The 21,956-nt window shown below is 41.8% G+C and overlaps 1 protein-coding gene across 2 annotated transcripts in view; it reads right to left on the bottom strand.

Annotated features, from left to right (window-relative positions):
• LOC117565756 (cell adhesion molecule Dscam2) overlaps window positions 1-21,956 on the bottom strand; it is a 107,927-nt gene that overhangs the window by 18,050 nt on the left and 67,921 nt on the right. For both annotated transcript variants that reach the window (XM_034245007.2, XM_034245008.2), the window contains exons 5-6: window positions 2,016-4,214; window positions 500-1,003 (exon numbers count right to left, since the gene is read on the bottom strand). In XM_034245007.2, coding sequence (XP_034100898.1) covers window positions 500-1,003; window positions 2,016-4,214 — 2,703 coding nt within the window. The remainder of the gene's footprint in view (window positions 1-499; window positions 1,004-2,015; window positions 4,215-21,956) is intronic.

The following is a 21,956-nucleotide window of genomic DNA, read 5'->3' on the forward strand; positions in this document are numbered from 1 at the left end:
TACTCCATTTTAAGGTAATCGGATAAGAAGAATGGAAGATTAATCAGAATGGAATGTAATCAGAATGGAAGATATTAAAAGCTTATACGAATTTCTGGTTAATCTTTACTTCAAAACCTCAGAGTTTTCTAAGTTATTTACCTCAACTTAACATTAAGATATTTATATTATTTTGCTTCGTTGATTTGAAATATTTAAGGGATTTTTTTTAAAAGAATTCTTTAAAATTAATAAGACTTTCTTAAAATTTCTGTTATGGTAGTCATAATTTCATTTAAAGATTTTTAAATCAGTTTTCAAGAACACTCTTGAAAGTTGTCTTTAAGTTATTAATGATCTGAGCTATCTGAACCACTCGTCGATTCGCCACGATGGTCATCTATCTCTCTAGCCCGCTAGAGCAAACGGTCCTTTGGCTATTCATCAGGAACATTTGCAGAGCCCTCTCAGTCCCCAAGTTCATATAGCTGTAACAGTAACTGTGTGTGTGTGTACTTACATTCATTTCCTGGCAACGTGTGTCCTGTCAAACCGGGTATGCCTGTGACACCAACAACGCCGCCGCTGCCGATGGTGCCAACACCGCTGCCAACACCGCCGACACCAACAACACCGCCAGAGCCAAGGGTGCCTCCGAGGCCAACGCCAACAACACCGCTGCCCGGATGATAGCTATAGCCATTTTGTGTGGCATAGAGTGCTGTCTTTTGGTCCTCCATGCTGAGGGCCAGATCCATTGAGTGCTCGAGGGCCTTGTTGTCCAGCCCGCTCGCCGGGTAATACGGTGGAGGTGCCTGATTCTGTTGGGCGGCCACAATCGATGGCCGCACCGAGTCCATCTCGTAGTCCTTGGCGGCGGCGCTCTTCTTCGACTGATTGCGCTTGCAGCGGCAGAACATGAGCAGCAAACCGGCGAATAGTGCGAACACAATGCACGACACGATTATCGCAATCAGTGTGGGCGTGGCCAGGGCGTTTGCCTCTGCGATGTAGGGCCGTCCAACTGCAAGGAGCGAGAGAAGAGAAAAGGACATGAGAAGAGAGTTGAGATGAATGAAATGAAGCCATGAAAAATGCAACGCCACTCAACTGAATGGCAGCCTGGCTGGCTGGATGGATAGATGGATGCTTGGATGGATGTAGCTGGCTGACTGGCTGGCTGGCTGCATGGATGGATGGATGGATGGATTGATGGTTGTGTTTGGCTTGCCAGGTTGCCTCGCGATGGATGAGTGATTGATTGATTGTCCGGCTATTCAAGGGGCGCAATTGCTCGTAATGGCTTTGCATATAATGGAAATCAGCGAACTCGCTTCGCCGTCACCATCGCCATAAGAATCATTATTCTCGTGATCGTGAATTGCCCCAATGAACTGTGCCAAATGAAATGCCACTGAATGTCGCCCCATTCCCCCACATAGTTCTAATAGGCCCATTGATGGACTCTCCTCGGTCAAATGAAATACTCGCGCTTCATTGAAATGATTGACGCACATTATTCATGCAGTCATTATTCAAATGTTTGCCAATTGAACTGCGATTTGTTGACTTTTAGTATGTTGTGTATTCTAATAGCAGTTTAATATTTTTGTTTGGGGAATCTCCTGGGAAGAGCAGTTTAAGCTGACAGTTACCCTGACAACTAAATTTGCTTAACCAAAAGCATTATTTTGGGCATAATTCAGACAATTTTCCCCTTAACCGTTGTTCTAGGAATAAAGACTACCGTTTTTCTCCTTTATTCCGATTGATTTATAAGTTAATCTGTAGTTAAATTTAGATTTCAATTGAATTGTTATTACTCAAAAAATTCACCGTACTTATTTAACAGATTCTAGCCTCACTTCATGAATTGTTCCCTTTCCTATTCAGCTAGGAATTTCATTGCTACATCTTCCCTAAGTGCATTTCTAATAAAACTGAAGTTCTCAGAGTCCCATCAAACAATCTAACACTCATTTCCAGCCAGCCATGTACCTTTTAATCCATTCCCAACTGTCTCCCCGCATACTTACTCTCAGCATCCGTGTAGTCGCTGCAATGCTTGTGATTGTTGCGCAGACACAGCTTCACTCGCACTGTGGGCATGTTGTCATCCTGCTCCAAGACAATATTATTGAGATTTGCATCCTCGTCTTCTTCCTCATTGATGGTGTGACCCAAAGCCCGTCCGCCGCCACTACGACGTGGCGTCATCGCACGTTCAATGACCTTCTCCTTGTGCGTGGGACCATTGCCCGAGAGCTGCAGATTATCCAGTGTTTCAACCACCTCCCAGGCTGTGGTCATGGGCGTATCTCCATGATGGACAGTCTCGACAACTGCCACCAGATTGAGGCAAGTGGCGCCCACATCGATGCCCAGGGTGCGTGTGCTTGGCTCGTAGGTGACTTGCAGCGGAGGTGGAATGCGGCTGACCTTTGTGGCCACGGTGATCTCATTGGAGTAGGGGGAAGCGTTCTTGATGTTCAGCGCCTTCACCTTGAAGGCATAGTTCTGATGCTGTTCCAGGGATGTCACCTTGCAGGGAATATCCCGCTGGCAATCGACCTCAACCCAATCGGAATTGGCATTCGCAAAGTTGGCACAATCGGGAATCAGTTGCTCCTCTCGCTGCATGGCCACGCGACGATAGCTCAGGAAGAATTTGGTCTTGCTCAGTCCACCATCGAATCCAGGATCCCAGCTGAGTGTCACATAGTTGTGGCCCACATCCACTTCACGCAGATTCGTTGGCTTCTCGGGCGGACCCTTTTGCTGTAGGCGTATCGGTGCTCGAATCGTATTCAGGGAGTTGACCACACGACACGTGTATTCACCGTAATCGGAGTGTGTCAGTGAATTGATGCGCAGTACCGAGGTGTAGATGTCATTGTTGTCTGTCGTCGTGCTAATCTCGTAGTGACCATCAGAGGACATGGTCAAGGGCGAGGGATTATTACCAAACTGCCATTGGAACTCGGGCTTGGGATAAGCTTGCACCTTGCACACAACCTCAGCGGTTTCACGTATGTCAAAGGCCACCTTGTTGTACTGATGGAGCACAATGGGTTCGTGCTCAATGCGCAGCTGCATCGAAGAGTTTGCAGAGTTCACTTCGTTCTGATAGAGACACGTGTAGAGTCCTCGATCGCCAGGCACCAGTTGATTGCCCGATGGACGTGCATTGCCGTGGAACTTCAGCATGCTCTGTACCGTGACCACGCCATTGGGTCCCTGATCGGGATTCGTCTTCACCTCGTACAGATTCAGTTCGGGCAATATTTCAACGCCATCCTTCAGCCACTTGATGCTGGGTGCTGGCTTGCCCTTAGCACTGCAGGTTACCGCATATTCAACATCCTTCACGCGTCGGGTCATGTGCTGCTGCAACTTGGCGAGGAATTGCGGTGGCTGATGTATCTCCAGCACAATTGTGGCCATCTTGCCAATGCCTAGCTCATTGACGGCATGGCAATGATACTTGCCCTCGTTGCCCAGATGCGCCTTCGGTATGGAGTACTGTGGTCCCTGAGCAAGTATCTTCTGGCTAGTTGAGAACTCTCCTTCCATGTCGCGGAACCAGCGATACTGAGGCACTGGCCAGCCAGGAGGATTCGCCGAGCAGGTGAGCGTCACACCGTTGCCCACGTGCACCACCGGCTTGTTGGGTGTGATGTATGCCTGACCGGGACGATGACGCACGAGCAGAGCGACTGTGGAGTTGCCGACACGTTCGCTGCGCTCCTGGCCCTGGCTCTGCATAATGTTGACGGCGCGACAGATGTAATTGCCGGCGTGTTCGGCGCGTACCGAGGGCAGATTGAGCACATCGCCGTTGTAGCGAAAATCGGGAGCGCCTTCGCGCAGCCATTCGATGGTGACGGGCGCCGGATTGGCGGTGACATTGCAGCGTATGTTGACGGTCTCGCCTTCCTCGGCCTCGCGCGTCTTTGACTCAATGACCACGGTGGGCGGATAGAGTATGTCCAGTATGAGTTCCTGTTCTCCGGCCTTGCCCAGTCCGTTGTCGGCGCTGCACGTATATTTTCCGGCATCCTGCACGCTCACCCGATGGATGGTGTGCACCAGCGAGGAGCTAATGAAGCTGCCGTTGCGTGTCCAGCGGACATTCGGCACCTTTGGTTTCGCATCGACGTTACACTCCAATTTGGCAGTGCGGTCACGTTCCACGCGCAGTGGATTCTCAGGTCCCACCTCAACGCGAGCATAGTCTGTAAGGAAAAAATAGGAGCACAGGACGTTCAATTAGTAGGGATATACAACAGAGCATGCTCATTTAGCATTTAGTATACACCGAGTACGTTGGCTATTGTTGAGGACATAAATCAAAGCAATGCGGTCGAAATGATGAAAATTAATAAACACAAAGCATTTTCGGCAGCTTAATCAGCGGCCTTCCAACTTGTAATTGAATTAGATGGCCAGCTCAGCAAAACATGAAGATAGAGAGAGAGAGAGAGAAAGAGGGAGAGGAGGCAGCATCTTCGCCTCTGATTAGACACAGAATTTGTCAATTATTAATTAAGCTAATCAAGTGTCTGGCAGCTAATGCTGCTTGGCTTAGGATCATTAGCGCAACTCGCAACTCGAGAGTGCAATTGATGAGCCTGATGAGTCTGGACTTTGAACCCAGCGTGAACACCCACTGAGGTTAATTGCTCAGCTCAGCGAACAATGCTGAGCTCATTGGTGGATCATGGGTCAGGGGTTTGCTTAAAGAGTTATGCATAAATAGAGCAGAGTATAATTAGAACTGGCGCGGCATTTTAATAACTTTGCATTTATTAAACACGCTGGTCGTACTCAACTGCTCAGTTCACAAGCCCTGAGTTCTTTAAAAGTAGTCAGAAATAAACGTTGTTTGCTTATAATTATCTGGACTTAACTTTTGTGAAACACAATGCATTTCCATTAGTTTACTTTATACTCAATGTCAACTAATGTTGATTTATTAGATGACTTTCTATCGTGCTCCCTAAAGTTACTTTTATAATGAACTCATTATAAGTTGTGCTCTCGTGATGCAACACTTTGATGTGCATTAAATCGCTTTCGCACTTCTATAAACTTGACAGTTTACCAGATTCCAACCAACTCAAAGCATTTGTCGCTACCTTTAATCTCTGTCCTGCTTAGTACAATTAGCTGGCTGCATGCTCGACAAGCTCTTGCAACCACAAATGGCATTAAATGATGTGGCATGCGGCATGCCTCAAAACACCAGACCCACAGTCCCAGATCAGAGCAGCTCAAGGGAGTTGAGTTTACTTTTGCCGCTGCGCTTTGTAATTAACTGAGCCGGCTAAGTGTCGCTGCCGGCTGCCTAATGACTGTCCATAAAGTCGCCAACTCGTCGTCGTCATAGTCGTCGTCGCATTGACAGTCGACTCGATTCGACTTGAGTCGCAACTTTGTGCCGCAATCTCAAGAAAGTAGAGCAAATGCTCAGCAACTACCTTTGCCACCTCCTCGCTGCTGCTGTCAGCTCCAGGCACTGCAAAATTATAGTAAATTGCGTGATTCTCGGCTACCTTTTTGTGTGGATTGAGAGAAGGAGGGAGGGAGGGTTTCAGGTTCAGGTGTTTCTCAAACTCTTCAAGACTCTTTGCGTGTTTATGTGCGTGTAATTACATTTGATTGTCTGCCATGCCCCGAGAACAATGAACCGAACCATTAAGAAATTGTTATTGTTGTTGTTGTTGCTGCTGTTAGAAATTGACGCGTTTGCTTCGGTTCTTTCGGTTCTTTTCAACCGCGACTCTAGCTCTGACTTGGTAAATGGCATCAAATTGGCTTAATTGTCACTTTTGTGAACATGTTTTACACATTTGGGCCACTGCATTCCGCGCTCGCATTTCATAATGTTGCTCATGTTGTGCAAACATTACCGACAAACGACAGAACCTGACCTAAAATTCTGTGTTGCTAGAACCTATTTTATTTTTTTTTTTCACCTTCTCTTTTCGTTGTTGATGTCCCGTTTCCTTCCTTGACATCAACTGTGTTGATTACTTTAAAATGGGCAGCAGGCTCCTTCAATTATTTGCTAGCCACTTCGTGTTCATAAATAATGAACACAAAAGCACAACGACAAGCGAAAAGTAAAAAAGCAAGTGCGCGAACGCGAGAGGCAAAAACAATTTTATGCGTGTTTTGCATATAAATTTCTTGCTCAATGAAATGGTCGAAGAACCTTAAATTATGTGCGCAAATAATTGAATTAGTTTACATACAGCCGCCCGTACGCCCCTCTGCCCTAGCCACGCCTATCGACATTTTACAGTCTAAGCAGCAATTCGTGTTAACAAATATTTTTCCAATCAATTGCCAAATTGTTTGGGCCCACGCCAACGGCCCACAAAGAGCGCTGACTCGCGCTATTATATGTTTCCGCTCGAAAGTATGCTTTAAAAAAATTGTAGTCTACACGTTTTGCCCACAGTTCTGCAGCTAGTGGGCGATAGATGGCGCTTTAGCCATTGCGCGTGCATTATAAACAGTTTATGGGCTAATCCCGAACAAAAAATAGAACAAACGAAAGAATGGAAGATGATGGCAAATGAAATTTTCAATTTTCGCCCAGTGTCTTAACTCAATTTTCTACTCAGTTCTGGGCACTTAATGCTAACACAATTTACAGACTGATGCTGTATCTACTTCTTTTGCTGTTGCTGCTGCTTAGCAACAATTAGTTATTAGGCAGTTGCCGCTGCTGCTTGGCTTGGCTTCTGGCTTCTCGTTTCTCCTATCCTTTTGTTGCCTTTTTTGGCTAATTTCGTTATGGCCACGCGCACACAATGTGTCTGGGATAAAGGCGAGAAGAAGGATGCTCCCATAAGCTGCTTCTAACACCATCAGCTTTACAAGCAGCTTCACTTGATTTCTGCCAATTAATTTGACACAGCAGGTTGACTAAATTCCCAACACACAGAGCAAGCCCCAAAAATGACTCCGAAAACACGCAAAAAAAAAGTGTAAAGAGAGCAAACTATGAAAAGTGCAATAAAATTAGCAGGAAAAGCAACGCGCCAAAATTAATTTTAATTTTAATTAGAAAAACGAGCGAAAAGTGCATTAAAAATAATCGTTGGGCAAAAACCTTTGGAGCGCGAGAGAGCGCGCTAAAACGAACGAGAGCTTAACTTGGCTTACAGATGCGAGCCAAATCCAATTTTAATGTGTGGCCAAAACCGTTGGGAACGGAGTGGAACGTGTGGCATGCGCCCAGCCACAAAGGCCACAAATGCCAAAACAAAACCAAAGCCAAGTTGAAAGCGAATTGATATGACCAAAAAGAGAAGAAGCGGGAGCAGAAACTCGACCAGAAACTTAAACCAGCCAAGATAAATGATAAGGCCAATGAGTTGGCAAGATAAGACAGCCAGGGATGGTAGAGAGAGAGAGAGAGAGAGAGAGAGAGCGTTCAGCTGCTATCCTTTTTGGCCAAGCAATTCGCTCGCTTCAGTTCTAACTAATGAATGCGAAATTAAAAAGTACTGAGAGCCAGGAAGAGAGAGCGAGAGAGAGGGGGCGGTGGTTGAGGCGTGTGTTTTGCCGGAAACGTAACGGAAATAAAATAAATTATAGAACCACAATCCAATATAGCCACAATCATTCGCAAGAAGTTAGTTTGTTTTGCCTGCAAGACACAGAACACTCAACTACTTTGCTATACACACTACACTACACACATCCAACACACACACACTCTAGCAATTAATGCTTTAATTCGATTGCCTGGCAGATGCGTTCGCTTTGAACATGTTATTGACCTGGCAAAGCAGCCTCAAGATGTGTTTGCTGCCTGTCCCCTCTGTCTGTCTGTCTCGACTTTGGCTTGAGTTGGGTTCGCCTTGGCTTCAGAGCTCTGCCTGGCTTGTTTGGGTTGGTGTTTTGAGCCTTATCGGAGCTGTGACCATCTTCATCTCCATCTCCATCACCAACGCCATCGGCATCGGGAGTCGTCTGGTGGTCGTCATCACATCTCGTTTTTAGCTCTCGTTTAGCCACTCGTAGTTTATGTTGCCATGATTTTCATCATCTACTAAATGTTTTTCTTGGCTTTCAAGTTCTTCTTGTTCTTGCCACTGCCATACATATGTGTGTGTCTCTCGCTCGCTCGCTCACTCGCTCTGTCTCTTTCGTTTGGCCAGCTGGTTTTGCCATTTTGTCAGTCAAGTCTGTCTCTCTCTTTATACAACATACACAAGTATATCCACTGCTGCTGCTCTTTGTCTTTTGTAACTTGTTAGTTTTCTTTAGTGCCCTCCACAAGTTCTGTTTGACTCTCCTCCACCCGCTCCTCGCCCCTCCTCGCGCTCTACATCTTTCTTTGCTTGTCGCACCGTTGGTCGCTTCATGTTCCTGTCTTGTTTTCCTATTAAGTCAAGAATTTTTATAGCATTTAGTTGGAAAAGCTCAACATATTTTTACCCCTCCTCCACTCTGTCTCTCCCACCTCACTCATCTCTTCCTCCATTCCATGCTAGAGATATGTACGTACGCATAACTCGTGCCTGCTGTCAGCGCATTTGAGCTATGAGCTCTTGTGGTTTTTGCTTTGGCTTTTTATTAGTTTCTTGTTTGGTTTTGTTCTTTCTATACCGTCTCTTCACTCCACTCCACTCTACTTCACATCAGTTCTGTGTGTCGAAAGTGGTTTAGGGTCCCCTCCCTTCACCCTTGGTCAGTTTGGTGACCATGCAAAAGGCCGAGCCCCATTTCAGCCTAACTAGTTACTAAATTGAGCGCATAAACTAAAACAACTACAACATACAAAAAAATACATATATATCGTATATTGTATATGGCTAGCAGATGAAAAAGGAAACTAGCAGCTCATAAATTACAGGAAGAGTAGAGAAGCTCAAGCACAAATAAACAACAGTTGTGTGTGAGTGTGTTTGTGTAATTGTGATTGTGTTTAGCAAGCACATTAACAAAGTCTATTAAACAATTGAAGACATCGAGTGGCAACAACTTCAAATGAATTGCCCGCCGATAAGCAGCAGCAGCTGAGCTAAGCATAGTTTACACATAAATAAATAATACCAGTTAAACGGACAAACAATAATAAACATCGAATATGCGATTAATACAGGAAGCAAACAATTATATTCAAAGAATGCAGAGGAGCAAAATGTGGCTATTAAAAGTATAGATTAAAGGTTGACCACACAAAATGACTAACCTAATTTAATACTTAATCGATATTGTTGTTCCGTTTTAAATGGCTTTTGATGATTATCAAATAGATCACTTAACTTTGAATTGAACTATCTACAGCAAAAAATCTCAATAAAAAGCGTTTAAGTATCTACTTTAGTGCGCACTTCTATGCCAGACAAAAAACACATATTTAAAAAAATAGAAAAAATCGAAATAAAAATCAAAAGAGTTTTCAATTTGCAGCGCACAACAAAAGATAAAATAGTACGAAGCCAAATAAACATTTGCACGTACAACGAGAAAGAGCGAGAGAGAGAGTGAGGAAAGAGAGGAGTGAGATGGCAAGCTAAAGCTAAAAAGATTTTCTATCTAAAGTAAATTTTTTGATTTCGATACATTTAAAGTGCTTTTATGGGATCACTTTGTGTGCTGCTGTTTTTCTGAATTTCTCAATTTCGATTGTTTTTTTTTCCATCTGATTTTTTTTTTTTTGGCTCATATGTAAATGAAATGTGGCCAGGCTTTTACTGATAAACGCTGAAAATGTTTATTATACTCGAAATTTTTATTAGCTGCAGATATGCCAGATACAAATAGAGACAACAACACACAGCAATAGATTCGAATCAAGATACATAGATACACTTTTCGGGAGCTGTGTTCGACAATGGTTTTTGTGGCCAAATAAAATGAAATCAGAGCATTTTGTGCCGGCCACAGCAAATATTTGGCCCCAAAAATGATTTATGAAATGTTGTGCACGTTTTATGTTTTTTGTTTTGTGTTTTTGCTTTCCAGCCCACAAAAACATATGTGAAACACGAGTTGGAGTCCATCGAGTGTAAACAAAAGTGCAAAATTCTCTCCCTCTCAACGATGTGGCACAATTGGGTTGCAAGTTTATTTTTATGCCACAATTTGTGGCAAATCAATGAAAAGTTTTCGACAAACTAATTTTATGCGCTCCACTGCAGGCTCTTTTGCTTTTTTCTGTTTTCTGTTGTCTGTTCTCAGTTCTGTTCTGTTTCTCGACCATGTTTAAAGCATAAACAATTTGCCAGCAACAGGAGGCGGGGCAGCAAGGAGGGGCGGGCGTTGCAATCAAAGCTGCCCCAAATTAATTTAAAAAGGCAGCACAACAGATACAGATACAAAGAGAGAGGGAGAGAGAGAGAAAAAAGAAATGTATAAAACTTCTTGGCGCGCTATTTAAACAACACAAATTTCTGTAAATTGTCTGGCTGGAATTTTAATGGTAAACAAAACGAATGAAATGAACTGGGCGAGGAGGGGGCGTGCCGGGATAGAGGCTGGGCCATCAACAACTTCCACCATTTGGCAGAGGCTGCTTTAAATAGGCAGCCAAATTATTGACAAACTTTTTTCCCCCCAATTTTTTTTTTGTATACTTTACTCTCTATTCCACACATGGAAGCCTGACGAGGTGAAGAAGGAGAGGAGGGGGCGGAGGAGTGTGCAAGGAAGTTGTGGAGCCTGGGCACATGCAGGCCACAAACGATGTCATTAGTGTTGGCATTTGCTTTGTTGTTGCTGCTACTATTTGCACAGCAAACCTAACGCGAAGAGCGAGGGGCAGAGGCGGGGTCGAGGGCGGGGGCAGGGGCAAAAAAGTAACAGCCGTGCCGGGCAAAACTTTTGCTTTTATTTATTTACTTGCCCGCGCGGCGTTCAGGCTCAGGCCAACAAGAACAAAATAAAAAAAAAATAGCTAAATGAAAGCACAATTAACAACAAAACCGAAGCTGCTAATACACTAACAAGACTAACAAGAAGTTTTATCAAACTAAATAATAAATGTAGAAGTCAATGTTTGAAATTAACTGCCAAGAAACAGCACAAAATGCAGTTTAAGATCTTCTAAAGGTTGTTGTCTCTTGTTAACTACAAATCACATTTAATATGCCGTTGACTCCTTTGGCAAAGTGTATGATAAAAATGGGCCAAACGACTTTGCAGAGTCTGAACTAGATGGCGAAAAAAAGAGAGGAGCAAAAAAAAATTGCGAAATAGGAAAACAGAATGAAAACTCGGGCAACACGTAAAGCAAATTTTTGAATGGCGTAATTTTCCAACGAAACGAGACGTGTAGATTTGCCAGCAGAGAGCGAGACAGCATGTGTCGACAGACAGAGAGCGAGAGAGATAGAGAGAGGAGGCTGTGAGTTGAGTTGCAGATGGAAGCAATCGCTGAAACGGTTGAAACAGTTGAGCAATTGCAGCTACAGCCAGCAAATTTTGATGCTTTGTTTAACTTTCATTGGGATGCATGAAAGTCAAAAAGAGACAGAGAGAGAGAGAGAGCGAGAGGGAGATGGCTATAAACTGTAGCAGGGCATTAGGCGCAAAACGGAATTACTTGCAGAAAATAAAACAAATAAAACAAGTAAAAGTTTTCGACGTGCCCCCAGAGAGAGAGAGAGAGACAGACCGAGAGTCCTGATAAGAGAAAGCAACCATTGCCACTTTTGCTGCTTCACTTCCCTTCGTTCTGCTTGCTCCTGCTGTGTGAATTGCTTTCCCTATGTCTATAATAAACTCAATTCGCTTTTCAATTTTTCGGAGCCCACCAAATGCGAGAGAAGAAGACGACGTCGCTGCTTTTTAGCCTGGCCAAAAGCAAGGCACAGCAGTAAGTGGCATTGTCTTGGCAACTGGCGCGACAGCGTCTTTTGACCTAAATAATTAAATTCCGTTGAAGAGCACATGGTCGACTAAAACAGAGACTGAGACTGAGGATAGAGTACAGAAGACAGACGGAGGCTGGTTGGCTTGGCTTGGCAAAGGGAAACTTTGCTTTTAGCGACAAGAAGTTGTCCCGGGTCGCTAGTCCCACGAGTCCTTGAGTCAAAGTTGTCCCCAAGTGCAGCTGCTGCTCTTTTTCCTGCTGCAGCAACAACAACAACATCAAGAAGAAGAAGGAGAAGAAGAAGAAGAGCAACAGCAGGAGTGCATTTCATTAAATTTCATGTTAAATTAATTTGCCCCATTGCAATCGCAAGCGAAACAACCGACGAAGACGAAGCAAAGCACTTTATGCAGATTTCATAGCCTTTGTAAATATTTAGTTAATTTTAAGAGATTTTACCCCTGCTTTTTGCGACATAGAAGAAGCACTCACTTCAATTGCTTCACAAGTGCATATAGCGATTGTCAGTCAGTCAGTCAGTCAGTCAGTCAATAAGTTAGTCATTCAGTTCAGTTCAGTTGTTCAAGTTGAGTCAAACTTTGCATAAGAACAACACAAGCGTTAGGATGCTCGAGAATGTGTGTGTTGAGAGTTTGTGTGACCTCAGGTGACAGCTTGATTACTCTCAGCACTTAGAGAACACCTGCTAACTGCTTAAATCTTAACTGGTTACGCTCTACGCACTTGCTTGCTGCTTTCACTTCATCACGAACTGAAGAGCACAAAAAATATAGAATTTGACAGGCTCTCAACAATTTAACTAATCTGTGAAAAGTTATGTTTAATTTATTGAACTGTTTTACAATGAAATTAGAGAAGGATTTTTAACAAAAATATTGAATTTATGAGAACCGCAAAAGTGATATTTATTGAGTATTGAAAAAATTTCTACCAAATAAACAAGAGAGCTACTCATTTTTAATGAAAGCAAAGAAGTGCGGTATCTTACCTAAAATATACCGTAAAAAATACTAAACTGTTTCAAACACAATATATCAGTTAGACAGTGCGGTGTTATATTTCTAAAATATACCACAAAAATACTAAAATATACCAAAGTGTATATATGGTATATTGATAAAGACAAAGAGTAAAAATATACCAAATATTAAAATATAACGCAGACAATATTTGGTATATTGAATAGTACTACATTCAAAGTACAAAATATACCAAATTGACAGCCAAAGCTACTGAAACTCGCAAAAATTAAGTTTTTTTCCATTTTAAATAACTTATACTATTTGTATCTGATAGCTGTAGATTCCTAAATAAATTATGCCAATTTTGTTTCGTATTTCTTTCCACATTCACTGACTAACTTTCTATATCACGTTTTTGTTTTAATTTGAAAGTTTTCTATATTTCATCTTTAACGTTTTATAATTGATATGCATTGCACTTTCTAAACAGATTTTACGAAATTTATTTTTTGGAATTTCTTTTGCTATTCTGAAAGCTAACTATAAACCATTCTCCGTATCACATTCTTCTTGATTTAATTTGAAAGTTTTGTAATTGAATTTGAAATGAAACACACAACATCTGTGGCTTAACTATTCAAATCTGAACCAAACATTTCAATTCTTGTGCCGTATTGTATATTTTTCAAAGTTTCATTTGCATTTGTTTTCGGTTTTTGGTTTGACAATGTTGCAACTAGCTGATGCTACTGCTACTTCTACTGATGGTGTGCTGCATAACTCAGGGCACTTGCAACCAGTCGATGATGAACTCAATCATCATCATCTGAGTCAGCGTCATGTGTGGCAGCCAGAGGCCAACCTGAAGCATCATCATCATCAGCAGCAGCAGCAGCAGTGGCAGTAGCATCAGCAACATCAGCCAGTGCCAACAATAAAAACACATCACTGACTGTTCGCCCCGTTGGCTGATGTTTTTGTTATGGCAGCAGCAGCAACAGCAACAGCAGAGGCAGCAGCAACAGCAACAGCAGCAGCTGCCCCCTAGCGGCACTCAAGCAAGAGCCGCCGCCACCCAATGCTCAAACCCTGCCCCAAGCGGCGTCAGCTGCTGTTTTATAGTCACCACACCGCCCCGCTCCGCCCTCGCTTGGCCCAGCTTGTTATTGTAGTAGTCGTAGTTGTTGTTGTTGTTGTAAGTCAAGTTGAAGCTGCAGTAAATGTAAACAATGCAAACAGCAATGGCAACAACAACAACAGAAGCAACAGCAACAGCAGCAGCGAGCATCAAAAGCCGCTCGCCAGTAGGCAAAATGTAAATACAATTTTTTTTAAATTAACTCGCAGCCACGTGGCAAGCAGCAAGCACACCCAGCTGCCCCTTTGCCCCAGCCCCCACCCCGCCCGCTTTTCCCTTTCCTGTGCTGCGCTGCAGCTGCAGGAAATGTATCTACATATGTAACGTACAATATTCAAGATTGTTGTTCATATTGCTGCCAGGGACGAGTTCTCTTTGGTTTTTATTGTTGTTGTTGTTGTTGTTGCAGTTACTGCTGTCGGGTTGCCATTTTAGCTTTTGTAACTTGTTCCATTTGTTCAGCACTTTTGCTGTAGTTTTCACTGCCTGCACAACACCAACAGCAACAGCATCATCATTCGCAATGCATTTTCTTTTTGGCTTTTCCTTTTCGCCAACATCGCATCCACACGAGAGCAGAGAAAACTCTCGGTACAGCATCCTTCTTCTTCGCTGGTTTTGCTAGTTGCAGCAGCAGGTTTCGTTCTGCCACATTTGCCGCTTTTTATTTACTCGATGTGAGCACCACTCGCATCAGTTGAGCACTATAGTTGGCTCTATAGTCGCTATATAGCCAGTACTTATGTCCAATGCAAGCGAATAGCATCGCGAAGGCCAAACACGAGTCTGAAACTGCAACTGCAACTGCTGACAATTGATGAAGCAGCAGCCAAAGAGTTGAATGTGCTGTTGCATGCAACTTGCCAGCAGAGATGGCAGAGAAATTAAAGAGCAACACGAGATGAGCAAAGAACTGTTTCATAAATTTTGCGAAATATGATACAACAATGTGCTACATTCTTTAAATATTTTCCATTCTTTTTCTTATATTTGAACACGAATTTAAATAACAACTTCTTAGCAAATCAAGGAACCAGTCAAATTGTATTGTCATTATTGTTATGAACAATTTCAAAACATTTCTCAAATGTCTGTTAAATCTCATCTTCTTTTTCTACACCAATTTAAGCAGCAAATTCTATTCAAATCAAGCAGCCAAATAATGCAACATTAAGATATAAATATATTCATTAAATCTCTCCTCTAAACTGATTCAGAAGCAGATAACTTTTTAATAAATTTTTTTTAATATCATACAGGCATTTTCATCATATTTGAACACTGATTTAATTAACAATTTCTTAGCAAAGCAAGTGTTGATAAAGCGTGTTATCAATACTGTAAACAATTAAAAAAAAAAACTCCTTAAATGTCTCCCATATCTCATCTGGCTTTATTCCCTTTTCGATACTAATTGAAACAGCAACTTCTAAGCAAACATATTTATTAAATCTCTTCTATAGCTCTCCATCTTTTATCCCATTACTAAACTAATTCAGACAATAACTTCTTTACAAAAAAGGCAGCTGCATAAAGCGTATTGCCAATTCGTTGCAATCCCTCAACTTGTATCTCATTTTATGCGATTTTCTATTGCAGCAGAAGCATCTCCGGCTGTTACACTGAGCGGGGCACAGCGCACAGTTCAGTTGCCACAAGCAACATGTGTGCCGTTAAATTTTACAACGCCAACTTGCCTCACAAATATGTTCTCCCCCTCTTTAAGCCGTTTTTCCGTTGCTGTCCCACGGTTAATGCAATTCTTTACAAGCATAACAAATTTATGTGTAGACATTGATGCGCTGCACTTTTACCACTCCCCCTGCACATATTTATTTTATATTATTCTTATATGGATGTATGGAAAATATATTTATAATGTGCATTCGATATTTACGCAAATAATAAAGTTGAAAATGAGTTTATATATAAGTTTTAATTAGGCGGCAATTGCTGGGGCCACAGCAACAAATTCAAATGCAATTATAATTAAGCAATTTACAAACTGAATATGCAAATGAAAACAGGAAACAAATTGTGGATGCCAACCAACCGATAATTGAATGCGAAACTATACCCTGTAAACGGCAAATCAAAGTGATTTGACTAAATAAGAATGTGATAGTAATAACTGTAAATTGCAATACTAATGAGAATAATCTTACTTGATGAAATTTCTTATTTCTTATTTATATTCCCAACTAAATCTTTATTCTAATCTCAACTTTAACTTGACTTTCTAAATACCCGATTTGAAGAATGTGTTTTGCAAACGCAACTGACATAAAAATAAGTCAACCATATATTATAAATATTTAATGAAGAATGTTTTACATGAACTTTCCAAATTCATTTAACATTTATCGCTGGATGCGTTAAGCCAATGTCAGACACACTCCACACTCAAGAGCAACAACAACAACAGCAACGAGCAAGAAAAATAATAGAAAAGCGCATTCAATTGATAGAATAAACTTTGCTTGGCAAAACTAAACACAAAATTCATTGAAAACAAACACAAAACAAGCTCCAAATGAACAATAACAACAAGAACAACAACAACAACAATTGCAGTAAATAAATATAAAATTTTGAACAATTGATGTCGAGTTGAGTTCAGTTCAGCTTGCAACAAACACACATTTATCGACGACTGTTTACACATTTTTCCACTTCAGAAGTGTGAAAAGTTTTGTGAAATGGACTTATTATAACATTATTATAAAGATTATTGCAGGCAAACAGACTCGTCGCCTGGGTTATTGATCCTCTGTGACCTGTGACCCCACACGGCGGCCTGTCTAGGGAATTCATTAATCTTTCATTCAACTGCAAAGTATTGAAAGTTGCTTCTTTTTTTGAGAGAAAATAAAGAAAAAGTAAATACAATTTGTAAAGTTTCAAATTTAATAATTCACATAAAGGTTAATGACCTGCGAGTTATTCTAAAGAATTTAATACCGTCAAGTGAATTCAATTTGCAACAAGTAAGAAAGCTAAGGTCGAGTGTGCTCGACTGTGAGATACTCGCTACGTATTGGGGATAGAACTCAAAACAGTGCGGTATTTAAATTATTTTAAAATATACCAAACTAATAGACCGCAATAGTACTTAAAAATATATCAAATGATATATTTGGTATATTAATATAGTACTACAAAATATAGCCTAGGGTGCACAATATACCAGATTGTTTATAAAATACCAGTTATTAAAAGTCGTAGTAAGTTCGGGTACAAAAGTACTTCTTAAATAACTTCTATTTCTACCATATTTATATCGGGTATAAAAATGTAAACATAGCATACTTTTAAGCACATTTGCGTTTAAAATTGTAGCATGAAAAGCATTTTGATTTTGAATTTATTTTTCAATAAATAATATGGCATTGAATTTAAATAGAAATCTTTCTGAGTATTTGCGTATTTTAGATACTCAAATAAAGATTTTTAAAAAAATCAAAGATATATTTTCCAGCTAATATTTCAATCATTTGTGTACGTTTCATTTAAACACAGTTCTCGTTGAATTCAAGCCTTTTTGCGGCATGTTTCACAGCTCAATTCACAAGTAAACATTGACAGCACCGATGGAAAACCAAAAGAAGAGCTGTGTTAGGGTCAGTTTTACATAAAGGGGATCAGTTTTATAGAGGGGCGAACTATGCAATATTCGTATGCGTGCTTGTTTAGTACACTTTAGCAGTGTGTTTTTTTTGCACATGCCGTCAAGCTGCGCAATTTGTTAGTCGAATCTGTGGCAAGTCCCACAGCTCTTGACTCCGTTTCATTAGTCAACTGGCAAATTGGCGAGTCAGTCACAAAAATTTCGCAAAAACCCAAACGCAACGCTACCAAAAAAAAGGAAATATACAAAACTTGTGTGTGTAATTCTATGTTGCCGAAATTTGAATGAGGATAGAGGGAGGAGAAAGAGAAGTTTCAGCGTTATAAGCGCATATTTGCTATATTCAGAGTCAAATGTGGCAACAAATTTCTGTAAATAAAAATGTGCATGCGGCTTGTGCAAATTTGTGCACATTGCGCAAATTGCATTGCGTCGCCGTAGAGAATCCTTGCAACAGGATGAGGCACAGTTGCAGCAGCAACATAGAGCACACAAACGTGCTTCTCTATACTCTTCTCCTCTGCTTGTCGTCTGTGCTCTCGCTCTCGCTCTCTCTATGCCAAAGTCAAACAAATGTGCTAAAATTAGCATTTTGACATTTCAATTCTGAATATTATTGACATGTTTATGTGGCAGGGATGAGAGAGAAGAGAAGAGAAGAGAAGAGGCGGAGGGCAGCTCCAAAATATTTGGTTATTTGTTCAATTTGCATGGCACCGAGAACCGGTTTCATTGATTCACAAAATTTACTTTAATTAGCAGTCGAAATGATGCCCAGCACAGCACAGAGACGCGTGCTGTGGTAGTTGGAGCGAGGGTGTAGGCGTGGCAGCTGGCAGTTTGTTTAGTTTATTGAAACAATGCTGAATCATTGTGAGCACGTCGCATGCAACAGCAACAGCAGCAATTGTGAGGCAGGCAACGAACGCGTGCGCTCTGTGTTTGCACTCTGTTGACATCGACATCATAATCAATAGCAGCAGCAATAACAACAACTTCATCATCACCATCATCATTATCTCAACAAACTCATCATTATACTTAGTCAGGCAACAACAACAACATGACAAACAACGGACAAACAAAAACAACAATAGAGCCCGAAACGGGGGCCATGACTAACAATGCAAAGTTTGTCATTGGCTTGATGCATTAATTTATGCCAATGTATGAGTGCGCATATGTGTGTATGTGTGGGAGTGTGTGTGAACTGTCAGTGAACAGTAGCTCACTCTTATTATAGACATTCTTCCCACTCTCTTGCTGCCTTTTCTTAGCTTGTTTTTTGCATTTCTCACATTGTTAAGATCGTCAGTCATACTTATTCATCTTTGTTAAATATTTTTTTATTTCTTGGAAAGTTTTGCCTTTTTGTGTATAGTCGCTGAATCATCAAATACTTTGACTTCTCTTTAAATAATTATATAAAGTTTGTACTCTTTAAATTTCATTGTTCATTCATTCCTTTACTCCATTTATTGATTTAACATTTTCGCTATCTCGCAATTCTCTGTTTTTGTAATACTATCATTCAAATATTTGTATTTAGGCTTGCCTACTTTAAGCACATTTTGATGTAAAACAGTTCTCTCTTCCTTTCTAACCTTAGTTCATCCCACTTCACTTCGCCTCGCTTCATTTGCTCCCATTTCATGGGCACTTAAAGTAGCCTTGACTTGTGCCCGTTGCCCGTTGAATTCCTTGAGGCGTCAATTAAGCCAAAGTCTTTCTCTAATCGCACTCAGCTGCCTTGAGACCAGGTATAATCGCAAATTAGTTCCAGCACCCTCCTACACTTCACTCTTGACTCGAAGCGAGCATCGCTAATGTGCATAATTATTGTATTTCAATTAATTTGCTTATCACAAAAGGCGAATGCTTAATGCCTAATGCGAGAGAGAGCTTTCTCAGTGTTTCAGTTGTGAATGCGGAATGCGTGTGTTGAGCTGTTGTTATCGACGTTTCCATTTCCATTTCCATTTTCGTGAATGTGGATATGTGTGTGTGCTTTATTTCCTGACTGTAGACTGAATGGCTAATGACGAATGTCCTGGGCAACATGCGACATGCGTACCGCAAATTCGACCCTCGAACTGACCTCAGCACGCAATGCGCGCCTCTTGAAGCGTTAAAGTGAGGGCGTATCTTCATTTTCTTTTCTTTTCTTATTTTTTTGCTCCTTTGATTCCTGCTGTTTGAATCTTTAGAATGTGCCAAACGGAATGCGGAACCCAAAATCCACCCAGATATCATTTGCCTTGTTGCCCCGAGGCCAATGCACGATTATGCGTTGTGTGTGGGAACGAACCGAATGTTGTCGGGAAAGCATCCTTTTGTCTCGCAACTTCGACGCAGGACTTAAGCTTCGGCTCTGGTTCTGGCTGAGCTGCCATAATGTGGCCAAATGTGTAGCCAAACAATAAATGAAAATTGTGTGCAATTGTCGTGCCTTTCAAACCCAAAACTTCCTCTGCTCCCTTCTCCCTATCATATGTATATATTTAAGTCGAAAGTATAGAGGAGAGAGAGAAAGTACTATAGACACGTTGCAAGTTTGTTGTCATTGTCGGTTCGTCGGTTGCTGCTCATTTTGTTTGGTACTTATTGTTTTGTTTACCCTGTAAGCTTTAGTAAAGTGTGAGTAGCATGTGCTAATAGTACTTTTTGTGCAAAGATACTTTGCTATCTCTTTTACAGCGTATCTTATGGCTGTCCCCCAACATTCGATATTGCTCCGCAGCATCTGCTCGAAACTTGTTGTTATTGTTGTTGAGCAACTTCCATTTTGAGTTGCTTGCGTGTCTCGTTATCCTTTTTATTTGAAGTTTGCTTAATGCCAAGTAAATAGTAGCCACACACACACACGCAAATACTCCCTTATAGAGGAAGAGAGTCTGGTATGAAGATTGGCTTTGGGTTAGAGGGTTTTTCCGGCCATTGTTTCACTTTTGTCTTGCCACAAATGGCAGACACTATGCGACGTGGCGCGTGCAGATGGATAATGGTCTAGAGGGGTGAGGAGGGGTGAAAGGGTGGCAGCATGGTTGCAGGAGAGAGCCTTCTTGGCTCATTTCATGGCTTGTTGCCGGCTATTTTGCCGTATTATTGGCGTTAAGTTGCCTGTTACCTATGAACCCTGCCCGGATCTCTAGCCAACAACTTGCTACAAGAGTTCTACTCTGACTTCGAGTTCGACTCTGGCTCGTCGCTGGACTCTTATCCTGGTCGCATTATCATCATCATCTTCAATTTAATGCGTGGCAGACGACTACGACGGCGACGACCGAGGACACTCGACAATTTCTGTTGCTCCTCCTGCTGTTGCTTTTTTTTCTAGTCGTTTGTATTGTTGTTGCGCTTTGTTTTTGCGGCTTGCTCTTCCTTTGCACTCACTTCCTGCCATTTGCCAGTGGCTCTCTTATTTTTTTTTGTTCGTTCTTCTTTTACTCTGCTGCTATTGCTCCTCTCGTTGTAGTTAGTGTTGTTGTTGTTGTCTGTACTCCATGTAATGCCACTTTATATGCCGCAGTTGATGCCTTTAGAGGCTTTTGTGTTTACGCCATGTTAAGCCTTGGAATCCCTAATTCCAGAGGACATCGCCAATCTCTTTCCTCTCTTACGTCTCCTCACTCTCCTCCCTCCGATTGGCACATGTGTATTGGCATTTGCTTCGTTGATTTTACCCACAACATGTGCTCTGCCTATTTGCCTAGTTGGCCTGTTGTCTCCCACTCTCCCTCTCCAGCACTCTCCTGCTGCCTATGTTTGTGCTGGTGTTAAGGTTCAAACATGGCGCAAGGTCGTTTCAACCAACCGAAGCGGACAACATTTACATTTACATTTCCATCTGCATCTCCATCTCTATCTCCATCTCACTTCTCACATCGCACCACATCGCATATCGCCCTTTCCATTTACATCTCCATCTCCATGCGGAACGTGCCCGGGCTGCCTTTTTATGCATGATCTCATCGGTGACTGGCATCAGAGGGCACTTGCGACAGAGCTTCGACATTTTCCCCTCCCTCTTTCCCTCCGTTCCGTTGCCTCGGGCTTATCCCTGCTATCTGAGTTGAGCTCGCCTTTTGAGGCAGGCCAGGCAAAAGTTAATTGCCTGACATTAAACTATGAAAATGATAGGCGCCACAGCACACACACACTCTACATGCCACATCGCTGTTCCCTGCGGAGCACATGTCCTGCGGGCTGTGCATTCCCAATATTGTTGTCTCACTGTAAAATTTTCTTGCTAAGCTTCGCGTCGCTTAAGCGCCTTTAAATCGTACAACACCAAAGAAAAGAAAAACATTTGACAGCAATGACAACAACAAGCAGCTAGCAGCTAGTAGCAGAGCATTGCCAGTATGTCGGCTTAGAATCAAATCTTAA

This window comes from Drosophila albomicans, chromosome 2L, assembly GCF_009650485.2.
Source record: "Drosophila albomicans strain 15112-1751.03 chromosome 2L, ASM965048v2, whole genome shotgun sequence".
NCBI lineage: Eukaryota > Metazoa > Arthropoda > Insecta > Diptera > Drosophilidae > Drosophila > Drosophila albomicans.